This window comes from Plectrocnemia conspersa, unplaced genomic scaffold (genome assembly GCF_051122295.1).
Source record: "Plectrocnemia conspersa isolate PC_06_02 unplaced genomic scaffold, ASM5112229v1 ptg000012l, whole genome shotgun sequence".
Classification (NCBI taxonomy): domain Eukaryota; kingdom Metazoa; phylum Arthropoda; class Insecta; order Trichoptera; family Polycentropodidae; genus Plectrocnemia; species Plectrocnemia conspersa.
This window is the reverse complement of record NW_028277176.1, coordinates 1971614-1996554: the sequence shown is the minus strand read 5'-3', so window position 1 is coordinate 1996554 and position 24941 is coordinate 1971614. Positions and strand designations below refer to the sequence as shown.

General features: G+C 31.8%; 3 protein-coding genes across 6 annotated transcripts; all 3 read right to left on the bottom strand.

The window, feature by feature from the left end:
• Nucleotides 1-3695: 3695 nt before the first annotated feature.
• LOC148227929 (retinol dehydrogenase 11-like) lies at nt 3696-6714 on the bottom strand. Its single transcript, XM_088200942.1, has 6 exons — nt 6441-6714; nt 4887-5017; nt 4621-4819; nt 4173-4358; nt 3996-4105; nt 3696-3936 (listed from the first exon to the last, which is right to left on the bottom strand). The coding sequence occupies exons 1-6, from the start codon at nt 6589-6591 to the stop codon at nt 3742-3744; spliced, it is 972 nt and encodes a 323-aa protein (XP_088057068.1). The 5' UTR covers nt 6592-6714; the 3' UTR covers nt 3696-3741.
• A 3086-nt stretch (nt 6715-9800) lies between these two features.
• Nucleotides 9801-19112, bottom strand: Tat (Tyrosine aminotransferase). The gene is made up of 6 exons (XM_088200834.1): nt 18871-19112; nt 14175-14262; nt 13865-14108; nt 12502-12975; nt 12255-12437; nt 9801-10059 (listed from the first exon to the last, which is right to left on the bottom strand). The coding sequence occupies exons 1-6, from the start codon at nt 19016-19018 to the stop codon at nt 9889-9891; spliced, it is 1308 nt and encodes a 435-aa protein (XP_088056960.1). The 5' UTR covers nt 19019-19112; the 3' UTR covers nt 9801-9888.
• A 1386-nt stretch (nt 19113-20498) lies between these two features.
• sicily (NADH dehydrogenase (ubiquinone) complex I, assembly factor 6 homolog sicily) lies at nt 20499-24476 on the bottom strand. Of its 4 annotated transcripts, none has more exons than XR_015811752.1 (5): nt 24297-24462; nt 23991-24223; nt 23702-23915; nt 23158-23320; nt 20499-20970 (listed from the first exon to the last, which is right to left on the bottom strand). XR_015811752.1 is itself a non-coding variant. In XM_088200836.1 (5 exons), exons 1-5 carry the CDS (start codon nt 24419-24421, stop codon nt 20791-20793), a joined length of 930 nt encoding a protein of 309 aa, XP_088056962.1. In that variant the 5' UTR covers nt 24422-24476; the 3' UTR covers nt 20499-20790. The 4 variants fall into 4 exon arrangements, 2 of the variants coding, with proteins under 2 accessions (XP_088056962.1, XP_088056961.1); XR_015811751.1 differs by having other exon boundaries at nt 23991-24219; nt 24297-24456; XM_088200836.1 differs by having other exon boundaries at nt 23683-23915; nt 23991-24219; nt 24297-24476.
• Nucleotides 24477-24941: the final 465 nt, after the last annotated feature.

Here is a 24941-nt window from a genome sequence, read left to right as displayed (position 1 = left end):
ATACCTCGCTATACGGCCGCTCTTTATACGGCCCTCTTCAATTAAGGCACGTTTTCGATTTACGGCCTAAAATGTTTCGCTATAACGGCAAAAAAACTTTTTTTCGACGTTAATTTTTAAAAAAATTTAAAAATAGATTTAATTTGCATAATTTTAAAATGAAAGGTGAAGCAGCTAGCGCCGATGAGGCCGCATCTAAGGAATATCCCAACATTTTAAAGGGAATTATCGAAAAAGGTGGTCATAAACCTGAACAAGTGTTAACGTAGACGAAACAGGGCTTTATTGGAAGCGAATGCCTGATTGCACGTACATTTCAAAAACCGAAAAATCTGCGCCTGGTTATAAGGTGTCTAAAGAACGATTAACTTTGCTACTTGGTGCAAATGCCGAGGGTGATTTTAAGCTAAAACCACTTTTAATATATTTGTCCGAAAATCAAAGGCCTCTTAAAGGACTAAATAAAAATCAATTACCCGTCATATGGAGATCCAACAAGAAAGCTTGGATGACTAAAGCTACTTTAGAGGATTATTTCAAAAATCACTTTTGCACAGAAGTGAAAAAATATTTGCGAGACAAAACTTAAGCAACATGGCTTTGCTAATTTTGGATAATGCACCAGGGCATCCTACTAATTTATCCGAACTATCTGAAGATGTCATGATTGAGTACCTTCCGAAAAATACAACAGCTCTGATCCAACCAATGGATCAGGGTGCAATAGCCACTTTTAAGGCATATTACCTACGCCGAACTTTCCGACAACTTATAAGGGAAACCGATGGTAAATCTTCAATTAAAACATTTTGGAAAAACTATAACATCAAGGATGCTGTTGACAGTATCAGTGAATCATGGAAGGAATTAAAATTAACAACAATGAACCATGTTTGGAAAAAAATATGGCCAGAATGTGTAAAAAGTACTGATGCAGAAGTTAATTGCCTTCCTGAAATTAGGCAAAACATTTTGGATCTAGCACATGATCTCGACTTTGAAGGTTTGAACGAACGTGATGTGCTTGATCTACTTAAAGCTGATAGGGAACCCCTTTCATATAAGGAACTCATTCAGTTGCAAGCAGAACCGGCATTTGATGAAGAGACAGAGCCTGTTGTATTCAAACAGCTAACATCAAAAAAAATGTCAAAAGCTTTTTCCTATTTCGAACAAGGAATAAACATCTTCCTTGAAAACGACCGTGACGTCGAACGTAGCGCTAAAGTTTCTCGAGGAATTAACTCAGCCATTAGCTGTTATTAATCACTGAAGAACGAAAGAGACAAAAAGGCAAGACAAACAACGTTGGACAATTTTTTTAAGCCAGGCCCATCCTTACCAGCGAAAAATGGTAACGACAGTGATCTGCAGGTTACCATTTCTTCATCGTCTTCAGATTAAAGCCATTTAAAAAAAATTATGTATGTATTCATACACATATTTTATGTAACATAAAGTTGTTTCATTTTTGTTTATGGATTATTGTTGGTTTTTGGAGTCTGTTATTATTTTATGTACAAATGTATGTATTTTTGATTTAAATGAAATAAAAAGATAAAATGCATTTTAAATGATAAACCATGTTACATATTTAACAAATTTGGAACCGATCCCATTGAATTTGTATGAATTTGTATTATAATAATTGATTCGTTATACGGCTTTTCGCTTTGCGGCTAAGTTTCGTGGAACGTAACTAGACCGTAAAGCGAGGTATGGGTGTATTTGCATTAACAGTCAGTTCGAGAATTATCCATCTCATCGTTATTCATAATTGAGAGAGAGATGGCAAGTGACTATACTATTAGCTTAAAGCGCATGATACGGATCTACTTATCATTACTCCGATTGATTGATAAATATAAAAATGTAATGATTTTAATTTCTATAAATTTGTTCAAAATATAAACCGGAGTAATGATAAGTATATCCTTATCGTCTGTTTTAAAGCTAATAGTGGCGTAAACCAAAACTTGTTATTTCTTCCTCATTTATGCATGTTTAATTTATTAAAATTATGACCCTTGTGACCTGACAGGTTAACCGAATGCGTCACAATTGCCAAAGTATAAAATATATTACAATTTTAAAATATATACATACAAATTAATATACGCACACACACACACACATATAAGTATAAACACGAAAACAAGATAAAAAAAACAGACACAAATTACCTGAACAGGTGTGAATTGAACCAAAACCCCATATGTGCACGAGAAAATGTCAATATCTCACAATATTGAGCAGAAGAACAGTCTGCCAGAGAAGAGTTGGCAAGTGCTCCAGTTCTAAACTACAGACAAGAACAGTGGACATGACCGAGAACTATAACCACCTTCCGGAGCCCACATTTGGAGCTGCTCAAGCACAGTAGGGTTGTCTACGATGCCTTTGAGCAATTTCCAGAAGTGTTTAATTATATAAACACTTCTGCGAGTTAACAAAGAAACATATCCCAGTGCTCCCAGAATAAAAGCACTGAGAAACAAGAACGGATAATACCCGTATTCCTTCAAATATAAATATCGAAGGAATTTACGCTGTACTTTTTTAAGCTCCAATTCATTACATTGACTCGTTACCCGTGGAATCCAAATAATAGAGATAGTTTCTGCAGACTAGAGCATCATAAAGAGTGCGCAATACTTAAGTATTCATGAAGTAGCGCGTCTTTCTTAAGATAAAACCGAGCCTTTTTTTATGATCTGCTGTGTCTCTGCAATGTGCTGGATAAATTTACAACGTTCTTTGAAAGTCACACCTAAATCCTTAGTAAAAGAAAACCTGTCTAGAATATATCCGCCGAGATGGTAGAAATATTTTGCAGGCATCGACGATCTTGAAAATCAAATTGTGTGACTTGTTTACACACTGGAAGACAATTGTTTATAGCAATGTTGAAATGGATAGCTCTCGAACTGACTGTGTTAACGCAAACAGAGTATTGTTACTAATTTTACATACCAGAAATTATAAAACAAGGTAAGATTACAATTTTTTTTCATAAAAGTATTAGTACTGTAAAAATGAATATTTTACCTCTTTAACATTAAAACATTACCTCTATAATAATAAAATACTTCTAATAAATTTAGAAAAATGAGTTACGAAGAGACAGAAAAGGTTTCAAAATTTGATGAAGGAAAATCTTACATCTAATGATGAAACTGACAATCTAAAGGAGAATGTACTTGAAGCAAGGACAGACGATTCAGAATGGAGTTTACTGGTACATCAATGGATGATGTTCACTTTATTTTTAGTAATTACAAAACCTTATATTTTTACAACTACAGTAGACCCCCTAATAACACGGTAAATTGCCTGTTACTTTATATGTGAGCAAGCCAAAGCAAGGATATCTCATCTCACGCAGCTGATTTGTACGTACATATTGCAAAAAAATGTATGAGTATTTTCTAATTCCCTATCTACACGCACCCAAATAGCGCGATCCCAATTTACCGTGTTATTGGGGGGTCTACTGTATCGTACTATTACTGTGTTTACATTTCTTAAATATTAATAAAACTATTTTGTTCCCAAATCTTATTTTTGCTTAATATTATATATATTGAGAGTAAATAATTAAAACTACAGAGGCGCAAAGTCCTTTTTTCCTCAGGTGACAAAATGTCTAGTCCTGGCCCGGTTGAAAATACTTACAAAGCAAAAATAACAATATCTGTGTAAAAAATGATTATTTATTTATATTATTTAATCTACAAAATATTAATAAAATTTCTCATCATCCTTCAAAGCCACTACTTTTTCGCTATGATCCCAAATCCTTCTACCGGTACTTTTGATCTTGACCTGTTCTAAAAAGGGACACAATTCGCAATCCTTATAATAATTTCCAGTTTCATTTTTAATAGCTGGCGATATCGACGCATAGATTAGAGTTTGAGCACCTTCCTCTGCACTCTATAAAAAAAAGATCAGTCAATACCATCATTATATTTAATTATATTCACCTGTGGTACCTTCATGAAATATTTGCAGATAAAATTCCAAGGTATCCTCATCCAAGCTGCCATATCTCTGTTTATATCAGTCAAGGCAACGCCGGGAGTTACAGAGTTTACGGTGACGCCTAACAAAAACATAATGCAATAGATATGTAATATAATGTGCTAAGATTAGTAAGAGCTTTTTATTACCGGTATTGCGCAATTTTTCAGCCAAATCAATATATGACAGTATACTGCAGAATTTAGAAGTTCCGTATGCTACGGTCGCATTTTTTGAGCAGCTCAAATCTGGATGATTAAGGTCATTGGCAGCCAATTTATAGAGATCTGATGCTACGTTCACAATACGACTAGGTGCTGATTCTTTGAGGCGTGCTATTTTATTAAATTAAAATTAATTAAGTAAAGATCACATTTATATAACAACGAGACTAAATTTTAGATGAACGCACTGGAATTATCGGAAACGTCTAGAAGGTGAACATAACGTAATAACGTGTAAAACTGAATAAATGTATTAATTTCATAATAAGAAAAGTGTGCTTTTGCATCTGAGCTACGTCAATTTTTTTCTCTAAGGACTCACATATTTTGAATTACCATTTAAAAGCAGATGAAAATATATTTGATAACCAACCTAGGAGTAAGTTTGTAAATAAGAACGGTCCAAAGTGGTTTATTTGCATCATGGTGTCGATTCCATCGTCGGTTTTAGTTTTGGTGTGTGCCATTACAGCAGCGTTGTTCAATAAAATATGAATCGAAGATTCTTCGGCTAGGATTTCTTTGGCACACTGTCTCACACTTGCGAGAGATGCAAAGTCGATGTGCTTCAGCTGAAATGAAATAGATCAATTATGTGAAGTATACATATATGTATATGTGAGTTTGTCTGAGACGTACAGAGATGTTGTTATTGTTAGTTTCTAAGACAATTTCATGTTTGACTTTTTCCGCTTTTTTCATGTCGCGACATGCCATCACAACTCGAGCTCCGCGACGAGCGAAATCTCTCACAACTTCAGCTCCGATTCCTATAATAATAAATATTAGCAATCACATTTTTAACTGAACAGAGATTACTGTTACTTTCCTACGAAAGTATATAAGTAGTCAGGGATGTCACTTCAGCTTTTTCCTAGGGGGGGGGGGGAAAGTTGAACAGTCAGTAGTCGTTTTTTTAATATCACCAAGATTCATAGTATTTCATTAAATGTCATTCATTTTTCTGGCAAATTTAAAGGGGGGGGGGGAATGCCTATCGCAGTGGAAACGCAATGTTATTTAGTGTTCATATTAAGATTTTTATAGTAATATTACGACTTATAATAGATGAGAATCGAATGAAACATATCTAAACCTAATTTTAACCAAAAACAATTATCTCTTCTCAGAAGTCAAAAATTCACGTCAAAAGCAATAAAATGTGTCGGCGACATGAAAGTCATTTCAGTTTTTTTCATGGAGGGAGGGGCAAAAGTTGGCTAGTCAGTGGTAGTTTCTCAAATTTTCAAATTTAAACAGATCCCTATTTAGAATCCACGACAAAAGCAATGAAATCGTGCCGTCGGTTATTTAGCGTTCATATTAAGACTTTTTATTACAATATTATGACTTGGAATAAGAGGAAATTTTGACCAATAGGAAAGCGCAAAAATAAATTATCCCTTCTCAGAAGTGAAAAATCCACACCAAAGGCAATAAAATCATGCCGTCGCCGTCATAATAGCCATGCACTTTCGAAAATTACCACAAAAAGCCCTTTACTTCAAAAGTTTTATAAAAATAAGCACTTTATCGAATAAAAATTGTTTGAACTATTCTTTGTAATTATCAGACAGTTGTCAATCTTGAAAATATATGCGTTGAATTGGAGGTGGAGCTAAATAATACCGCGATTGACTATTAATTTGCCTTATCTCTCATTCGTCCAAGTTTGCTTATAAAATATGTGATACTGTGCCACATCACCAACTTACTAACGGATGGAAATTACAAAATTAAATAAATTGTACACAAACACATATAAGTGAATGTGTCAATTTTTTTTTTTTTTTGTTGACATGTCTTAAATACCTAATTCTATTTTTTACACTGTTAATATAATTATTGACAAATTCACAAAACCTTTGGAGTCCATAGGGTTAAATTGAAATTCCGGTACTGCTATGGTTAGTATCAATGGTCATATTATGAGGTGATAAGACCAAAAATGGTAATTTATCTGTAAAATATCCAACAATTTTGCGCTGCGCGGCCTAGTATTTCTCTATCTTTTAACAATTATAGTAATTTTACAGTCTGTGTGATATTGCAATTTTTTCACTGCGCGGCTTTTATTTTAAGAAGATTTTAATTTATTAGTAATTGTATGAGTGTAAATAATATTATTTACACAAAATAAAAGAATCTTATATATACGGGTAGGAGCTGAAGTGTTAGATATTTGAACGTCACCCGAATTGGCGCCAGTGACGATCGCAGTGATGCCGCGCATGCGCACATTTTCCTTAAATCTGCCGGTCGTCAGTTTCAACCAGATTCTCGTAATGATCAGAAACAGAACGACGCCCATTAACCAGGGAGAGCAAAACATGCAGTCCGACATGATTAGAGAGATTAACTATCCCAGGCGGGTCGACGCGTCCGAAACGGAGCAGCACCTTCGGAACACCAAATCCTCTAAATATTTGGATGCGCGCGCAGCTAGACGCCTTTGCCTGCACCTTTAAGTTTGCAGGGGTATTCAACCCAATATATTAAACATATGCAATAACACATTTTTTTAATCAAAGCGCTCCGGTGGTATATATTCCGCGTACATGTAAAAATGTGTAAAACAGTTAATGATTTAAAAATTTTTCACAGGAATATTTTCACAGGAATTTATTTTAAGAATTATGTACATTTAAATAATTAATTTTTGCTCTTTGTTTCATGAAACGCTTGTTTGTACATTTATTTAAAATAAAGGCATTGAATTGCAGAGAGTTATTCATGGGGTGGGAATTATTTATTCTAATAATTTGTAATTATTTTTGAACTATAATTTGCGATTTGTTAATTGAAAAAAAAAAATTTTCAGATTTTTTATTACAATATTACGACTTGCAATAAGTGAGAATCGAATGAAGCATATCTTAACCGAATTTTGACCAATAGGATGGTGCAATAAACAATTATTCCTTCTCAGAAGTCAAAAATCCACGTCAAAAGCAATAAAATCGTGCCTTCGCCGTAGTAGTGGGTACGCTCAGTAGTCTAGCGTTCATATTACGACTTTTATAATAATATTACAAATTAAATGAGGAACATATAAACCGAATTTTGACCAATAGGAGAACACAAAAAACAATTATCCCTTCTCAGAAGTCAAAAATCCACGTCAAAAGAAATAAAATTGTGCCACCGCACAAGTTTATCTGCTTATTTATCACAGAGATATGAGTTGGCTTAGTTTGTATTTTAGACTTGATCTAATGATAGTTGCAGTGAGAACGTTCGTTACCGAGCGTTCCCACTGCGACGGCGCCGCCACGATTGACTCCTATTGATCAAATTACTAGACAGCAAACCGCTGATGTTGCCAAAATCTTCCAGAACTTCCATCCTTAGATGTAATGGATAGACGTTTTTAATTTATAAATATATATGATTTTAGTTGTTTGAACCCAATGCGAGCTCTCTGATAATCATTATTTTGTGACGTCATCGCAATTATTATACATTAAAATTAAATCAGCTAGATATATTATTGACACAATTAACATCCGACCAATTTAATAATGAGCAGGTGAAGTCAATCTTCATACATGAATATAAGACGGACGGAATATTAAAATCACTTTTAATGATACTACTTTTTCCCTTTAAAAAATACTATTTTTATTATCATATTGGTTGAACATACATGTTTGGTGTGTTATCCTGCTTCTTTTTTGTTTGGTTCTGTAAAAACCTGATATTTTTCAACTGCACTCGAAGTACTGACGCAGTTACTGATGCTATGCTATGCCTTCCTGTGTAACACGAATTAGCTTTGGTCGACATATGTTATTTTTTTCAATCCAGATATTTTTACTTCTATAACAAATACGCATATATTGTATTTTATTAAACAATCTAAAATCGACCCTACTCACACAAATTCATTGTATCGACCGCACCATTTTATAAGTCATATTGTAAAATTAAGCCTATTCTGTCTTCTTTCTCTGTCATCAAACCGGTTATTACTGAAAATGTCGGCGAGTCATGGCCTTTGTTTATTGATAATTCGTTTAGACTTAATTTGTATCAGAGGCGAGAATTTCTCCGACAAATGTCTGCATATTTATTTATTATTTCTTCGGAAAAAAATAAATAATTTTAGATTTTGAGGCACAAGGGGTGTGACTTTACAACCAATTAGACGCATGAAAAGATAATTTATTTAATACATATAATTTACCACAGTATCGAAATAGTTTTGTACTATACGCGGCTCTTAAAAGTCAGAGAGTCTTCACAGGTGTGTGAAGTTCTACTTGTTGGCTGGTGAAGTTATTGGGATTGTTGTCGCGGAGTTTTATTTTCGTAATGCTCTCTGAACGATCTGTTAATATTGCTGTCACATATTTTACATTGATAATTCAAGACAAATTTTATGAATCACAAATGAAGATGTTACAAATAATTGCATCACTTCTTGAACACACCTTCAAAATATATTCACGCCTTAGGATAAAACACAGTCCTGATGGCTACTTTCCCGATCAATAAGCAGGGACGTCATTTGAAGGGAGAGGGATACTGCTTTGAATTTGACCAGAAAAATAACAAATATTAAGGTCATTGCGTTGACAAACCGGTGTTACTCTCGCCGTCGCTACGTCAGTGTGTTGCCAGTGTAGCCAAATAAATCGGTGCCCATAGTACCACACATTTATTTATTTTATTAATTTATTAAGCTAATATAGATATTTGTTTATACACTAAACAAATTTAATCAAAACATACATATAAAACATAATATAAACATAAACAGAAAATAAAAAAATACTTAATATTATAATTTATTTACAAATTCACACCTCCGTACATTTTCCCCTGGCTGTACTCGTTTTCTTATACCTAATTATCATTAAATTGTCTCTACTTCTAATATTTAATCTATATACATTTTATTTTTAATTAAAATACTATGGTAACATATCATTTTCTAACTTATATATAAATACTAAAACATTCATTTTCAATATTTCCTGAACATCCAACCATTCCAATCTTTCAATCATACTTCAACAACTAGTGAATCTATTTTTATTTAAAACTACTCTCATTGCCCTATTTTGTAATTTTTCAATATAGTTTTAACTAATTTATTAAGCATATCTAATATTGTTGCACAATAATTAAAGTGGGGCAATATAGTACTATTGTAGATTTTTTTTGTCTTTATACTTTATATATTTTTCTATTATTTTTTTAATATGTAATTACAATGTTCCTTAATTTTTTTATCTACAGTTACTCCAAAATATCTTGCATTATAAACTATTTATATAATAAAGTTATCCATAACTTTTTTTATAATATAAACCCAAAACATTACATAGCATAAACCCTTAATTTGAATATAATATTCTAGCCAATATTTCCACCACTACGCTGCAGCTAATAAATATATCACTGAGCGTGATAAAATGCGTCCTCAAGAGTTTCAAGCACAAACTAAGCGTAAGATTACAATTATTATAATATTTGTTTGAAGGTAGTTAAGATTATTGCACATGTCGCTCCAGACATGATAGAAAACCGTAGAAATAAAATGCAGAATAATACAAAATTTATTTATTAAATAGAGAGCCTATACATAGATTCGATTATTATATACTTAAATTTATATATTTATAATTAAATCTACTTATCCTATTACATTAATGTTTTCACAATCTATCATGTGTTTCATATTATTAATGTGATTTTCTATCAACACGTGTTCGTCGCAAAACATAGTTATCCTACTGCAAGCTTCGATTAACAAATCTTCAGGAATAGTAAGAACGAGTCGAATAAAATTCGGGTAGTTGAAGCACTGAAAATAATTTATACAGTCACATTAATGGAATGAAATGGATCGTTAAGTGAAACATTTTTTTATTACATAATATACATACAGGTTGATAAAAAAAATCCGAACCGATTTAAAGGTGAATATACACAGTGGCGTAGCTAGGGTATGTGCCGCCCGGGACAATCCTTAAAATTGCCGCCCCCCCCATACATTTTTTTGCAGAGTCATAAAATCAGCATTTTTAAAAATAATAAATTGATTATTGTTAAGCCCTTACTATTCGTAGATTTACATAAATTTTAGTATATTCAGGGTTAAGAACCACACCAGACGATTCCATCGCGAATATGCCGCCCCCAAGCAAGTGCCGCCCGGGGCGGCCCGCCCCACCATAGCTACGCCACTGAATATACAGCTTTATTAATTTTCAATTTACTAAATGTAAGCTATAATAATGTAAATGTCACCGATTTCCAGACTTCGCTTTTTATCTGGTGTGTCACAATACCTACTAGTAGGTGTTGATTGTTACCCTGTTGTAATGCTTATTATATGCGTTGTAATGTTACAACATAGTATTTTTTAAAATGTAGGTGCAGGTACAATTGATGAAGTGGAACTTTAAGGGGAAATATATCAAAGTAAAGTGACCTGAAATGGTAAAATTATACAATCAATCGATGGAGTTGACTTTTTATGGACGCTTAATTTATTTTTTATTTATTTAACTTGCGGTAGGTAGACCTAGAAATTTTAAATAGTTGGTTAGAATACAGGTGTGCTATAAAACAACTAGGTATACCTAAAAATAAACAATTAGATCTGTTATATTTTCAAACGTGTCTTTAAAAAAAATTTTTTTTTTAAATATGTCATTTCAGTTAAATCATATCGGAATATATTTTCACCGATAGATATATTTTTATCAGTGAAAATATAATTAATCTGGCAGGTGCTAGCTAATAAATAATAATATATACATTTACATACTTTTATTTATTTACATTCGATGTATAATGTTACAGTGAAAGCTATATATTTCACTAGTGAAGTCATAAAAAAATTTAAACCAGTAGATTCAATTTAACTGATATGTGCTAGTGAAATCATATGCTGCTTTTATTTGACAGTTGCGAAACGTCCATTTGCTGTTTAAACCCAAACCTAACCTACACGAATTAACCAAACTAACTTGACCTAATGAAAATTCTAAAAGTTAATATAATTTTAGAATTCTCATTATGTCAAGTCCAAAATACAAACTAAACCAACTAATCTATCAGGGGTAAAATAAGCGGGAGAAGAAGTACAGAGCGATGTCGCATTTAACATACTGCTCCATAATTTGTCTACACTTCGATATCACACTATGTTTTAAAAACATGATAGCTATTCTTACCGATATTACTACGATCTTCTGATATGAGAGTATTGCTCAAAGTATATTCAAACCGAATTTCGGTCAATAGGAGGGCGCTAAAACAATTATCTCTTCTCAGAAGTCAAAAATTCACGTTAAAAGCAATATAATCGTATTGGAGCTGTCGCAGTAGGAACGCTCGGTAACGAACGTTTTCACTGCAACTATCATTAGATCAAGTCTAAAATACAAATTAAACCAACTCATCTCTCAGGGATAAATAAGCAGAAGAATAAGCTTAAGTCAGGCGTCACATCTCGCATATTGCTCCATAGTTTGTCTGCGTTTGGATAGTACACCATGTTTTAAAAATATGATAGCTATCCTTACCGATATTACTACGGACTTTTTATATGAGAGTATTGATCAAAGTATATTTATTCCGAATTTTGGTCAATAGGAGGGCGCAAAAACAATTATCCCTTCTCAGAAGTAAAAAAATCACGTCAAAAGCAATAAAATCGTGTCGGTGCCGTCTCAGTGGGAACGCTCGGTAACAAGCATACGTGGAATCGAAATATTTAAGAAACTAACACTGACACTAGTCAACTTCTGCCCCTCCCCTGATGACTTTCCTGTTTAAATTATTGTATTTTCGATTTTATTTTAATTATTTATCACGATATTTTTTCGTGAGATTAGGAAAATATAGGAAAACCTAATCTGTAGTGATTGATTGGAATTAGTAAATATCATGCTGGTTGTTACGAAATGAAGCTATATTTTTTAGAGTTTCAATTTACATTGAATCATTTTAAGCCCTAAATATACCTTACGTTTATAAAAATGTACAAACCTTTCCAGGCAGACAAAACACGGATTGCTCAGACATTAACTTCTCGACAAACTCCAAATCGTCTTTGATCCTTGGGAATAAATCCACGTTGATTCCTACCATCATGTACATGGCTCCAGCTGGCATTATTGGGTTTAATCCTTTGACCCTCTTCAATGTGTCGAATGCTATTTTGGCATGGTGCTAAAAACGTCGAAACTAAAGTAAAGTCTATACGAATATAAAAACTATCAACATTAAAACTTACGTATATTAAATTGATGACATTGTCGTGAAAGCCCTGAGGTGTGTTTTCCAAAATTTTTGGGATAGCTCCTTGTACCAAAGTGTTACTTCCGATTATCCTCTGAGATAGGTTAACCAATCCGCCTTTTACGGTAGCTGACAAAGCGTTGTGTCTGTCGTGTATTATGATCCATCCCAATCTCCAACCTGGCACCAAAAATCTTTTGGTTAACCCACTGCATGAGAGGATAGGAACATTTTCAGACAACGATCCTATCGGCACGAATTTGTGTCCTGGGAAGACTAAGTGTTCGTAAATCTCGTCGGCGATTATCGGAAGATAGTTCCTTTCGGCTACTTTCAAAATTTCAGTCAAGTGTTCGGCGTTGTATACAGATCCGCAAGGGTTAGAAGGGTTTATGATAACAATAGCCGTCGTTTTATCGTCTATTTTATTTTCTAAATCTGCTATGTCCACTTTCCATTGTTGATCTTCCTGAAAAGCATCAAGATTTGCTTAACAATAGCAATGATTCATTAAATAGTATATACAAAAACAAATCCATCATAAACTTTAAGCTACCGACCAATCTGTCTTATATCAACACAAGTTTTCAAGTATGTCATTCGATGGCACACCAGCTCAGTTTATATAAAAAAATGATATTAGTCCGAGTTTATACATGAAAAAAGAATATCAGGAAAGAAATGGGCATGGCTCTTCTAGATATAGAAAAGGCCTTTGACACCGTCTAGCTCCTAAAGTTCCTCATTCGCTTATCCGCATAATTAAAGATTCCCTACAGAAAATTTACAGATTTTTATGAAATATCTAGTTGAATATAATATTAATGTCATCTGGCTGAATATTGCTTAAAAAAAATCAAAAACATCTGAAATTTTCGCGATTTGTGTATCTTGTTTTATTTTTTTACTACAATACAGATGTAACAAAATTACAGCCCATGGGCTTGAAATGATTTTTGACCCATGTTTTTAAGTGGACCGATATTCATCTTTAATGTTTTGTTTTTTCAATTGATAGCGATAATGATAACATGAGAATGTATTTTTTGTTGATAACGACTAACTGAAGATGTAGGTAAAATCAGAACCACGCAATAATTCAAAATCTTGCACCAAAGACCACTTAAAACAGCTTTGAAATCAAAATTGCTTGACAAATGTGTGCCTGTACTTTTTAGAGCCGCAATCCGTTGCATTGACGCATAACGCCTAAAATCATATTATGGAGCCAGCTGCAGTTTAGGGCATCATAAAGAGTGCGCAATAAAGTAGCGCATTCTGCAATACAATGCAATTATTTTCCTACCAACCTAATATTTACTACAATTTAAAATATTTTTTACGCTATGTGTACTTACCAATAGATTATAATATTTTACTTGTATCCCTGAACCGTCTGCCAAAGTTTTATATATTGAAAATCCGGGTCTAGGCACTAAAATATTGTATCCTGGAGGAGCTAAAGCTGTGATGCAAAGGTCCAAAGCGTGAGAGCAACCACTGCATAAAATTACATTTTCCGGATGGATGTCAAAATTTTGAAAACTGCTATATTTTGCCACAGCAGCTCTAGATTCCATATATCCTGTGCTCGGTGAGTATCTAAATAAAAATATATATTTTATTCACATATTCAATGATTTATATAAATGTGATATTAATATTTACCCGTTAAAATTCATGGATTCCAGTGATTCCCGGATGGCATCTAAACTTTCTGGCGAAGGTTTCAAGTTTCCCGAAATTGTCGGATCTCCTAAATGAAAAATAAATATATTATTTTTTATATTTTCTCTTTAACCAGATACGTGCAAAAATATGCATAACAAGATTTAAAAATATGTATATCAACGCAAGACCGGTTTTGTATATAATATAAATCGCGAAATCTAGGAAATTCCAAAATTGTTCAATTCTAGTTTTAAAATCATTAAAACGATGGTATAATAAGTAGGTGATGAATTATTTTATTTAGTAGGCCAAAGTATAAAATTTAATTTATCCCCTATGTTGAAAATCTTGTTGAAGATTTTCCTTTAATTTAAAAAAAAAACATGAAATATTTCTTATTATCTTAGATATTTGTATCTCGATAAATATTTGTTATTTTGTATTTTCGATCTAACTTCGTAATCTTAACCCTTTGCACATTGTTGAGCATTCAAATCCCTGAACAAAATACCTGCATAGATAGATATCTTTCATACCTGGGATTGAAATATTATTTTAATATAACATTTTTAAGGCTAAATTGTAGGAAAACTAAGCTAACCGACAAATATACAACTAATATAATATTACAATATAATATATTTTATTTCAATCTCGCATTTTTCGCTATTTAATTTTGCGTTTTGTAGAAAAATAACTGGTATATTTAGCATATATTTCACATTTATATTTACTGCACAAAATCTTTGGCATACGTTTATATTTATTGACATTAACCATTTATATACGTAATTTAAGAAAAATACAATAACTATACTACAAGAGAGTTCACAATACTAAATTTAAACAGCAATAACTTAAGAAATACATAAAATCAAAATGGGGATTATAATAAATAACATGTATACAACTATAACATTAGCAAAGGCACCGTTAAGATAATAGTCTCGACGATCGCAATTCAATAACAACAAAGCAATACCGCCCTGTGTACTTACATTTAACGGTACCGCCCCTTGGGGTAACCGATCAATCACATGGCAGAAATTTTTAGTTTAGCGAACATGTTTTTGTGAAAATAAATAGACTGCAGCATTATTATATTGAAAAGGAACACGGTGATCCAATTCGTGTTTCCTGTGATTGCAGCACTGTAAATCAGACGGCTGTCAATAATCACGCGTGTTCAAAGTTTCAAACGTAAGTTTGCAACAATAAATTTACGAAATGGATTGCTTAAGCACCGCTCAACGCGTCAAAAAATGTCAATTGTTTTACAAAAATAACAATTCTGTACGAACTGTGATTTCATTAAATGACATGCATTTTCCTGATTAGAATCTGTATCAAAAGCAATAAAATTGTGTCATCGCCGTCGCAGTGGAAGCACTCGGTTATCCAGTGTTCATATTACGGCTCTTATAATAATATTAAAAACTAAATGAGGAACATATAAACCAAATTTTGCCCAATAGGAGAGCGCAAAAAACAATTATTACTTCTCAGAAGTCAAAAATCCACATCAAAAGCAATAAAATCGTGTCTGCGCTATCGCAGTGGGAAGGCACCGACACGATTTTATTGCTTTTGACGTGAATTTTTGACTTCTGAGAAGTGATAATTGTTTTTTGCGTTCTCCTATTGATCAAAATTCGGTTTATATGTTCCTCATTTAATTTGTAATATTATTATAAAAGTCGTAGTATGAACGTTAGATTACCGAGCGTACCCACTACTACGGCGACGGCACGATTTTCTTGCTTTTGACGTGGGATAAGAACAGGGACCCCTTGAATTTAAAAAAAATACATGTCATTTAATAAAATCTTGTGAATTTTAATGAAATATTAAAAAACGTCTACTGACTACTTAACTGTCCTCCCCCCCTCTCCTGGAAAAAGCTGAAATGACATCCCTGTTTTTGTATATATTTTGTTAACAAATTGTGTTTATGTTATTTATCGCAAAATTTACAATTTCCGAATCTCTATTAAGTAAATAGGTAGTATGTATAAATTGCTTATATGATTAAGAAACTTACAGAAGCGCTAACTCTGGCGCAATGTGTTTTAATGATAAAAATAACGACAATTTCTTCTCTTACGTCCGTTTTAATTTGAAATTGAGTCTTAACGTCGCTAAATAAGCCACGCATATTAAATTTATTGAATTATCCAAGGCTCGTTAACCCTTTTATTGCCAAGCAATGAGCAATAATATCATAATTTATGCACCAGATTATCGGCTGATATTAATACAAATTTTCAACACATCTCATCAAACCGACCTTGACTAAGAAACGTCGCAAATGGCTGTATGTTTTATTGGAATTCCACCATTTTTACCGACAACCAGTTCCAATCGTCGACTTATTATAGGTCCGGATACCTGTTATTCGCATTCTACCTACTGTGGTTTATGCTAAATTTTAAAATATATTATTAAGACAACACAATGCCGTTTAGTTACTAAGAGATTAGAAAATTGTCAATGACTCTCCGTTTCATTTACAAAACAAAAAGAATGTTCATGGTGACAAATTAGATTTTTGCTCTTTAAACATTAAAATTCCAACCTGTTGGTAAATTGGGATGGCTTTTGGATAAACTATAGTCCATTGATTGGGTAGGTAAGAGCGGAAAGTGTGTTCAGCAACATCATTGTCATTGTAAATATTATGTTGATACGGTAGCCCAATGTATTACAACGGGATAAACACAACTAAGAACTACTATGTAAGTAGTATTAGCAAAATCTGTACGTATTTTATTAATTAAAAACTATTATTACAGCTCACAATATATGGCACCATATACGACCTAGATCGATTTTAATTTAATTATTCATCCGTGAGATTGGGAATATCTAGGAACATCTTATTTATAAAAATAATACCAATTTCGACCTTCTAGACACAATAGAAATTTAAAAAAAGCACGAATCATGGTCGTTCAGAATTATACCACTAATCGAAATACACGTAAAAGAAACATATCTCTAGATTGGTTGAATATCGCTACCTGCTACTGTTCAGGAAAATAACCTACTTAGACTCGATTATTTTTAAGTGCTTTAAAAATATATTACATAATGTCATAAATAAGTTATTTATTTATGACATTATGCACAAACAATGATGTGATTTATTTTTAATAACTTTATTGATGAATGAACCAATATTTATTGCTAAAATTTTACAATGAGTACTTCCAAAAAAAGGATTTCTCAATTATCGTTAAATTTCACAGACTCTGATCACTAAATATATCATGTTACATCATTTTTTTATTGTATACTAGAGGTGGCCATCCTTTTTACTACCTTTTTGAGCGACTTGCTACTGATAAAATATTGATGAATCTCACATTTTATCGTTATTTTTTCCAGATTTATACCATTATTTATTCAGACAAACGTTTTAGCTCGGATTATGGCGTAACTCTAACTAAAACGCGGGCGATTGCAAATAGCTTCGCGATCGACTGGTCGATCGAGATCACATTTTCCCTGATAAGTTTTCTTGTTTTAATAATATAAAACATAATAAGCAGGCATTTATATTTAATAAAATACCATTATCATGACATTACAGGTAACACCCAGTGTAACACAATGATCTAAAACAAAAAGTAACATAAAACAAAACAAAACAAAAAATTATACAAAATGAATCGGACCAGCTCCTTATAGCTGACACTGAATTGATCAACATACATTGTCAGCGTATTAAAAAATGTACAGTTAATTGCATAGGCGAATTGGCAAAGAGGCGTGAAAAAAAGGTTGGGTTGGGGTTAGCACAGCAAATGGACGTTTTGCAACTTTCTAATTAAGTTTCCTAGACATTTTAGAGCAGCATATAATTTCACTAGCGCTTATCAGCTAAATTATATTTTCCCTAATAAAAATATGTATCTACTGGTGAAAATATAGTTGGACTTCACTAGTGAAAATGTAACTTTACTGAAAAATACGTTCACTGTAACATATTTACAAAGCATGTTAATAAATAATGATAAGTATGTAAATGTATATATTACTATAAGTGGAAAAGTTGAAATCATTTTCAATTTTCACTGGTAAAAATGTATATCTCCCGTTGAAATTGTATTTCGATATGATTTCATCGAAACGAAATATTTTTTGGATAGATTCTGAGCTGTTTTTTTAGATTTTCTTTGAAGGATAACCCGAGAATTTTTGGTTTAGAATCAGGGACGTCAATTTAGCTATTTTTAATATTTATATTTAATGAAATGACATGTATTTTTCTAGCCAAATTCAAAAGGGAGCAAATGCTCCTTAATGACAACCCTGATGTGAAGAATCATTTGAAATAATTTAGCCAGAGACAGAACTTTCTATCTTTGCAAAATCACCATTTTTATGAATCGGAGTGAATTTAAAAAGTGGGGAATTAAAACATGATATTGTAATATTAGAGTAAAAATTGATAAAAGCAGATATATATTAAATATCATTTCTCTCATCGTCCATTGTAATATTTTTATTAAAATTCTACTAATTTTAAAACCAGGCAACTGAACGTTATATTATTTACACTTCTGTAAAATTGCAACACTATTTAATTTTAATGATTTAATTCTGATTCTTCTCATATTTTTTATAATATAATATATTTAAATAAACTTCTTCATTTCATAAAAAATATTCAATAAATAAAAATACTTGCCTATGGATAGCGCTATCAATTGTTTTTCCGGATTAGGTTCCACATGGAGACTGTCTACGATTCTCCTGATGGGATTGTGAGTGTTGAGAGCTGCCGGGGACGCCTGCACCTCCCACCGACTCTTCTTACTCCGAGGAGTCATGACCATTGGACCAAAGTGTTGAGCGTTTCACTCGTCTCGTGTATCTATTCACAGACACTGAATGTTTTCTGTGGAGACGCTCGGTTTTGTCTGCTCGCCTTGTTTACGCAAATAACAAAATGACATTATTGGTGGATATAAACACACCTCCACGAGATCAGACGATGACCAGTATGCAGATTACGATGGGTGTTTACCAGTTTTCTACACTTGTATCCAATAACATCCAAATAAAAAGGCACTGCCCAGCAGTCAGGTCACAAACAACACGCAGATGGATTGTTAAGGTTGTTTACAAATATGGTTCATTTATAACATGATTCAAGAATGAATTCCGTCTTTTCAATTAGTATTTTACGATATGAATATGGTAATACTGATTTAATTTACATTGCATATTAATTTTCAGAATTAGATAATCAAAACAATAATTCTAATACACATATTTTATTAAAAAGAACATAGGTTTGTACTTTCTTGGTAGAAATACTAAAACATACTGATTCAATAAATATTGATAGAAATTTGTATAAGCAATTTTTTGAGCTATGGCTCTCTTGCAAAGATCGCATTCTTCAATGAACGATTGATTAATGAATGATTAAAAAACATATTTATGTCCTTGTATTTTTTTTTCAACGAAGACTAAAAATTTATAATAAAATATAAGTTCGATTTTATAAAATAGTGTTGTGCTTTTTAGAGCATCTTAGGATTCTACAGTAAATGGTGAATAATAAAAATAAATAATTTAATACAATGTAAATTGAAGGCGCTTGAAATATTTTAGCGAAACATTTTATATGCGAGAAAAATCGCCAGCTTTTATGTAATAGCATTCATGCGCAATATACCTGTAGATTAAGTGTTGAAAAATGATGAATTTTTATAAAAATCTTCAAAAAAAAATGGACCATATTGAAAAAATAAACATAAAAATCGTGTTCTAAAATGCTATTGAAGTAGAGGTGTTAGGCAACTGCTGTTAAACTGCCAGAGAAAATGCAGCAAGACTAGATCTAACAACATGCCATTCATTCTTTGTCATTGTTATTTTTGTTAAAATATTTGACATAGCTGTAAAATATAGATTACCGTAGAGTATCAATAGAAAATAGTGCAATCGTTAAAAACACCGGGACGAACATAGCAGTTCAACCCTCATTCGTTCAAAAATAATAACACATTATACATTCAAATTAGATAATTCTTGACTAGTTGACCATCGCATATTAAATATCATAAACAATTAGATAATACATATTATGTAGATATACAGTAAACAGTTTGCAAAAGTATATTATTTTAAACAAAGATCAAGTTTTACACATCTCTTAAATTACAACGCAAAACGTCCCGTGATCATCATGAAAATGCTAATATTTTTAAGAATGAACCATCAACATTCTTGATTTTTAATTTCTCGCCAATAAGCAAAGTCACCGCGGAATGGTCACATTTAAATTGCAAATTTGAGGAAAAAATATTTCTGACGTCAAACGATCATATAATTTTATTGTAGACTTGTAACGACAGGTAACATTTTCATTTTTTAACTATATTTATCGACAATGTATGGGTTTCGTTGATAATTGTATTCTAATGGATGCAGACAAAGTTAATTTACGACACGGGAGTCGTCTGATAGAAACAACTTTCAATGAAACGTAATAAATGGAAATTTGCATTGAGTCGCAAAAGTATTTATAAATAATTTAATACGAAAAAATATCTACAAAAAAGGTATACAAAGGTACATAGGATATTTATCAAATAAACTAATATTTTGATCGAATTTTGTACCAATATAGTGACATGGGTAAAATTGAATTTCTAATATTTATTTTTGGATCGAATAATGAAAAATCCAGTTTCTCGAGCTTCTTGAGATACGACGATACTGCCACAGCTGGTAAAAATATGACCCTTGCTTCTGATGGTACACTAATACTGCGAGCCTGAAATTTTATTAATTAAATATTATAAAATGAATGGAGTTAAGCTTCAACAAAGTATTGTATACAGTTAAGGTTTATTACTATAAATATGGTATGTAATGATCAAGGATGTCATTAGGGAAAGGGGGGGGGGGGTGGAATCATTTGCACCCGCCTTGAATTTGGCCAGAAAAATACATATCATTTAATGAAATGGAAATATTAAAAAAAACGACCACTGATTTGTCCCTCCCCCCTCCCTGGAAAAAACTGAAATGACATCCCTGAATCTAAACCAGAAATTCTAGGATATCAAATCAATTCCGAAAATATTTTTTAAAACAAGTCATTTCAGTGAAATCATATCGGAATACATTTTCACCGGTAGATGTACATATATATTTACCAGTAAAAATATAATTTCCATGGCAAGTGATAGTAAAATTACATGATTTCAACTTTTCTATTGGTAGTAATATATACATTTACATATGTATGTACTTATCATGATTTATAAATGTTACAGTGAATGTATATTTTTCAGTGATATTATATTTTCATTAGTGAAGTTCAAATACATTTTCACCAGTAGATACATATATATTTCTACTAGTGAAAATATAATTTAACTGATAGGCGGTAGTGAAATTATATGTCGCTTTAAAATGTCTATGAAACTTAATTTGACAGTTGCGAAACGTCCATTTACTATTCAAACCCAAAACTAACCTTCTAAAAATTTTAAAACTAATTAAATTTTTAGAACTTTCATTATGTCAAGTGCAAAATACAAACTAAGCCAACTCATCTCTTTGAGAAAAATAAGCAAAAGAAAAAGTACAGACACACTTCGCATCTCGCATGTTGCTCCATAGTTAATCTGCACTTTGATATTATATGTTTTAAAAATATTTTACCTATCCTTATCAATACTACTACGGATTTCTGATATTAGAGCATTGGTCAAAGTATATTCAAACCGAATTTTGTTCAATAGTCGCTCTCCGATTGTTCAAAATTCGGTTTAGATATGCTTTGATTCTCACCCTTTGTAAGTCGTAATATTGATATAAAATATCTTAATATGCATGCTAGATAACCAGGCGTTTTTATTATGACGGAAATTTGCTCCCCCCCCCCCTCCTTTGAATTTGGCCAGAAAAATGCATGACATTTAATGAAATACTATCCCGTTCCCACTGCAATATGTTTTTCCTCCATCCTATTTACCAAAATTTGGTTTGAATATACTTAGATTAACCCTTATATCTGAAGTCTGTAGTAATATCGGTAAGGTGAGAAATCATATTTTTAAAACATAGTGTAATATGTGCAGACTAACTATGGAGCAATATGCGAGATGTGATGTCTGTCTGTACTTTTTAGTTTAGTTTAGTTTAGTTTGTATTTTAGACTTGATCAAATGAACTTTCATTAGGTTAGGTTTGCGTTTGAACAGCAAATGGACGTTTCACAACTGTCAAATTGAGTTTCATAGACATTTTAGAGCAGCATATAATTTCACTAGTGCCTATCAATTAAATTATATTTTCGCTAGTAGAAATATATATTTATTGGTGAAAATATATTTGGAATTCACAAGTGAAAATATAATTTTACTGAAAAATAAATTTGAAATCATATAATTTTACTAGCACCTGTCAGATAAATATTTTCACTGGTGAAAATGTATTTCGATATGATTTGACTAAAATTATATGTTTAAAAAAATATTTTCAGCATAGATTAGGGTCTTTATTATAGATTTTTTTTGAGGGATAGCCTAAAAATATTTGGTTTCGAGTCAGGGACATTATTTTACCTTTTTTTAATATTTCTATTTCATTAAGATTCATAGTATTTAATTAAATGACATGCATTTTTTTGACCAAATTCAAATGGGGGCAAATGCAATATACATGTATTCACTAAGAAGTCCGAATATTTATAAACCAATAGTATAAGGACTAGTATAACTTTTGTTATTTCATATGGTCTTTCGGGTTTTTAAATTTCTATTATGTCTGAGGAATCGGAATTAATAATCATTATATAATTAAAATCCCGATTGATCAACATATTACATTTTCTTAATCTCATGGATGATTGGTTAAAAAGAGGTGTCTCACTACTTACTTTGTATTTGTTTAAACGTATTGGACTAACGCCTGTCATGTTGCAAAGAAAGAAATAGAATAAATATTAAACCTTTAAAATATGGTGATTTGCTCTGGTAGCTACATCGAAAACAGCGTCTTTGAGATTTTGTGAAGATTCACCTCTCAATATACTCTCTTGGCTTAGACTATGCTTCATCAAAATATCCTGAGGTAATAAGACAACTCGTTGTTTAGCAGAAACTTGAACCGATCTAAAAATAATCGATTAAATTAATTTTATTATATATCAGGTTGCCCCAAGAGTCTTTGCGTTTTTTAAGGTGCGAATTAAATGAGTTAAAAATTAAAACGTGAAATAAAAAATATCTGAATTCTCAGAACGAAATTTTTAGAACCACATTACAGATGTTTTTAACTGCTATTGTCGCATTATGACCGTTGAAAATGTTGAAACAAAAATATCCCATTACTCAATAGCATCATTGATATGACTACTGTTAATAAGCACCGAAGAAATAGTGACATTATCGTTAATTTATAGTTATATATTTTTGCAAATGTAAGAAAAAAACGCAAAGACTTATGAGATATATACACCATAAGTTGATTTTACCTCAATAAATTAGTGATACCTTGAGCTTTGCCTATATGAGAAGCGGCATGATCTGCGTGAACGTTTTTAATATTTGCTAATTCAAGAATTGTGTAATAAAGCGGTGATACTGATTCTTCCGAGTATTTTTCCATCTCTTCTATACTCAAGAAGTATTTTTTTGAAAAATTATTCTTCCTACTGTTGATAAGTCTCATTAGATTTCGCTTCGATAGATTCCAATTGAGACTCACCTAAAAATATATATGAATATGAATAATAACTATTATATGATATATGAATAATAATAAGCTAATGAAAATATATACCCGATGCAATTCTTGCGCAATTGGATGAGCTGGAACATTAGTGTTTTTAGAAAATATTTTTTCTAAAGCGTCAATCCAAAATTGAAACCGCATCAAACCGATATTCTCGTCGGAGACGTTTTCTTTAACTCGAGACATCTCAACGTTGAACGCTCGGACGACCATAGCTGGCGGTACGATGTTCTTATCGAGCAATAATGTCGACACAAAATTTTCATAGTCACACTGTCTACCTGGATTGAACATATCTTAGTATATTAGGTATGCTTTTATGCACAATTTTATGGATAAATAAATAAATCGCACCTGACTGCGTCTATGCAATATTTCATCGAGCTATTGGAAGAATTTCGTTGGGAAATTTTATTTGACGTCGAAACGAGTCTTTGAAGCCCATTTTTATGAAACATAACCAAATTAACATAGAACATGTCTAACGAATGACATTCTATTCTATTAATGTTGCTACATTAAAAATATTAATCTGAATTGAATTAATTTAAAACTTTTTTATATAACAATTCTTTACATCAGCTGATTATTCAGAAAACTACCATATTGCTTATAATTGGTTTTAAATTTTTTAAGCATCATATTTAAGGAGTGAAATGTAAATTTTCTCACTACGCAGTCGCTAATTCATTTAGTCATTTTTAAAGTGAATACATATATTTTTAATATAATATTAAGCTATTTGTCTAAAGTAAATCGTCATATTTTGTACTAACATAACCAATTATAACATTTACAAATTGTCTTTGATATTACTTGAAATTATTTAAACTTCCCATTTACTAACTTTATATTTTAAGCATATGTGCTAAGTGCTATGAAAAGATAATACGTTTAGGCAGATACGCTATGAATATGCTAACTATATAACTGATATGCAAAGTTAATACTTAATAATCGCCATTTTTTTTATAGATTTTAACTGTATTACATTTCATC

Coding starts and splice junctions, on each gene's coding strand:
- Tat (XM_088200834.1), bottom strand. CDS start 19,018: ATGGTCATGACTCCTCGGAGTAAGAAGAGTCGGTGGGAGGTGCAGGCG. Junction 14,263..18,870: donor ATTGATAGCGCTATCCATAG/GCAAGTATTTTT, acceptor TTTTTCATTTAG/GAGATCCGACAATTTCGGGA. Junction 12,438..12,501: donor ATGTCATCAATTTAATATAC/GTAAGTTTTAAT, acceptor CGACGTTTTTAG/CACCATGCCAAAATAGCATT.
- LOC148227929 (XM_088200942.1), bottom strand. CDS start 6,591: ATGTCGGACTGCATGTTTTGCTCTCCCTGGTTAATGGGCGTCGTTCTG. Junction 4,820..4,886: donor CTAACAATAACAACATCTCT/GTACGTCTCAGA, acceptor ATTTCATTTCAG/CTGAAGCACATCGACTTTGC. Junction 4,359..4,620: donor ATTTACAAACTTACTCCTAG/GTTGGTTATCAA, acceptor TTAATAAAATAG/CACGCCTCAAAGAATCAGCA.
- sicily (XM_088200836.1), bottom strand. CDS start 24,421: ATGTTCTATGTTAATTTGGTTATGTTTCATAAAAATGGGCTTCAAAGA. Junction 24,220..24,296: donor TATTGCATAGACGCAGTCAG/GTGCGATTTATT, acceptor CAATCCAGGTAG/ACAGTGTGACTATGAAAATT. Junction 23,321..23,682: donor GGTATCACTAATTTATTGAG/GTAAAATCAACT, acceptor GATTATTTTTAG/ATCGGTTCAAGTTTCTGCTA.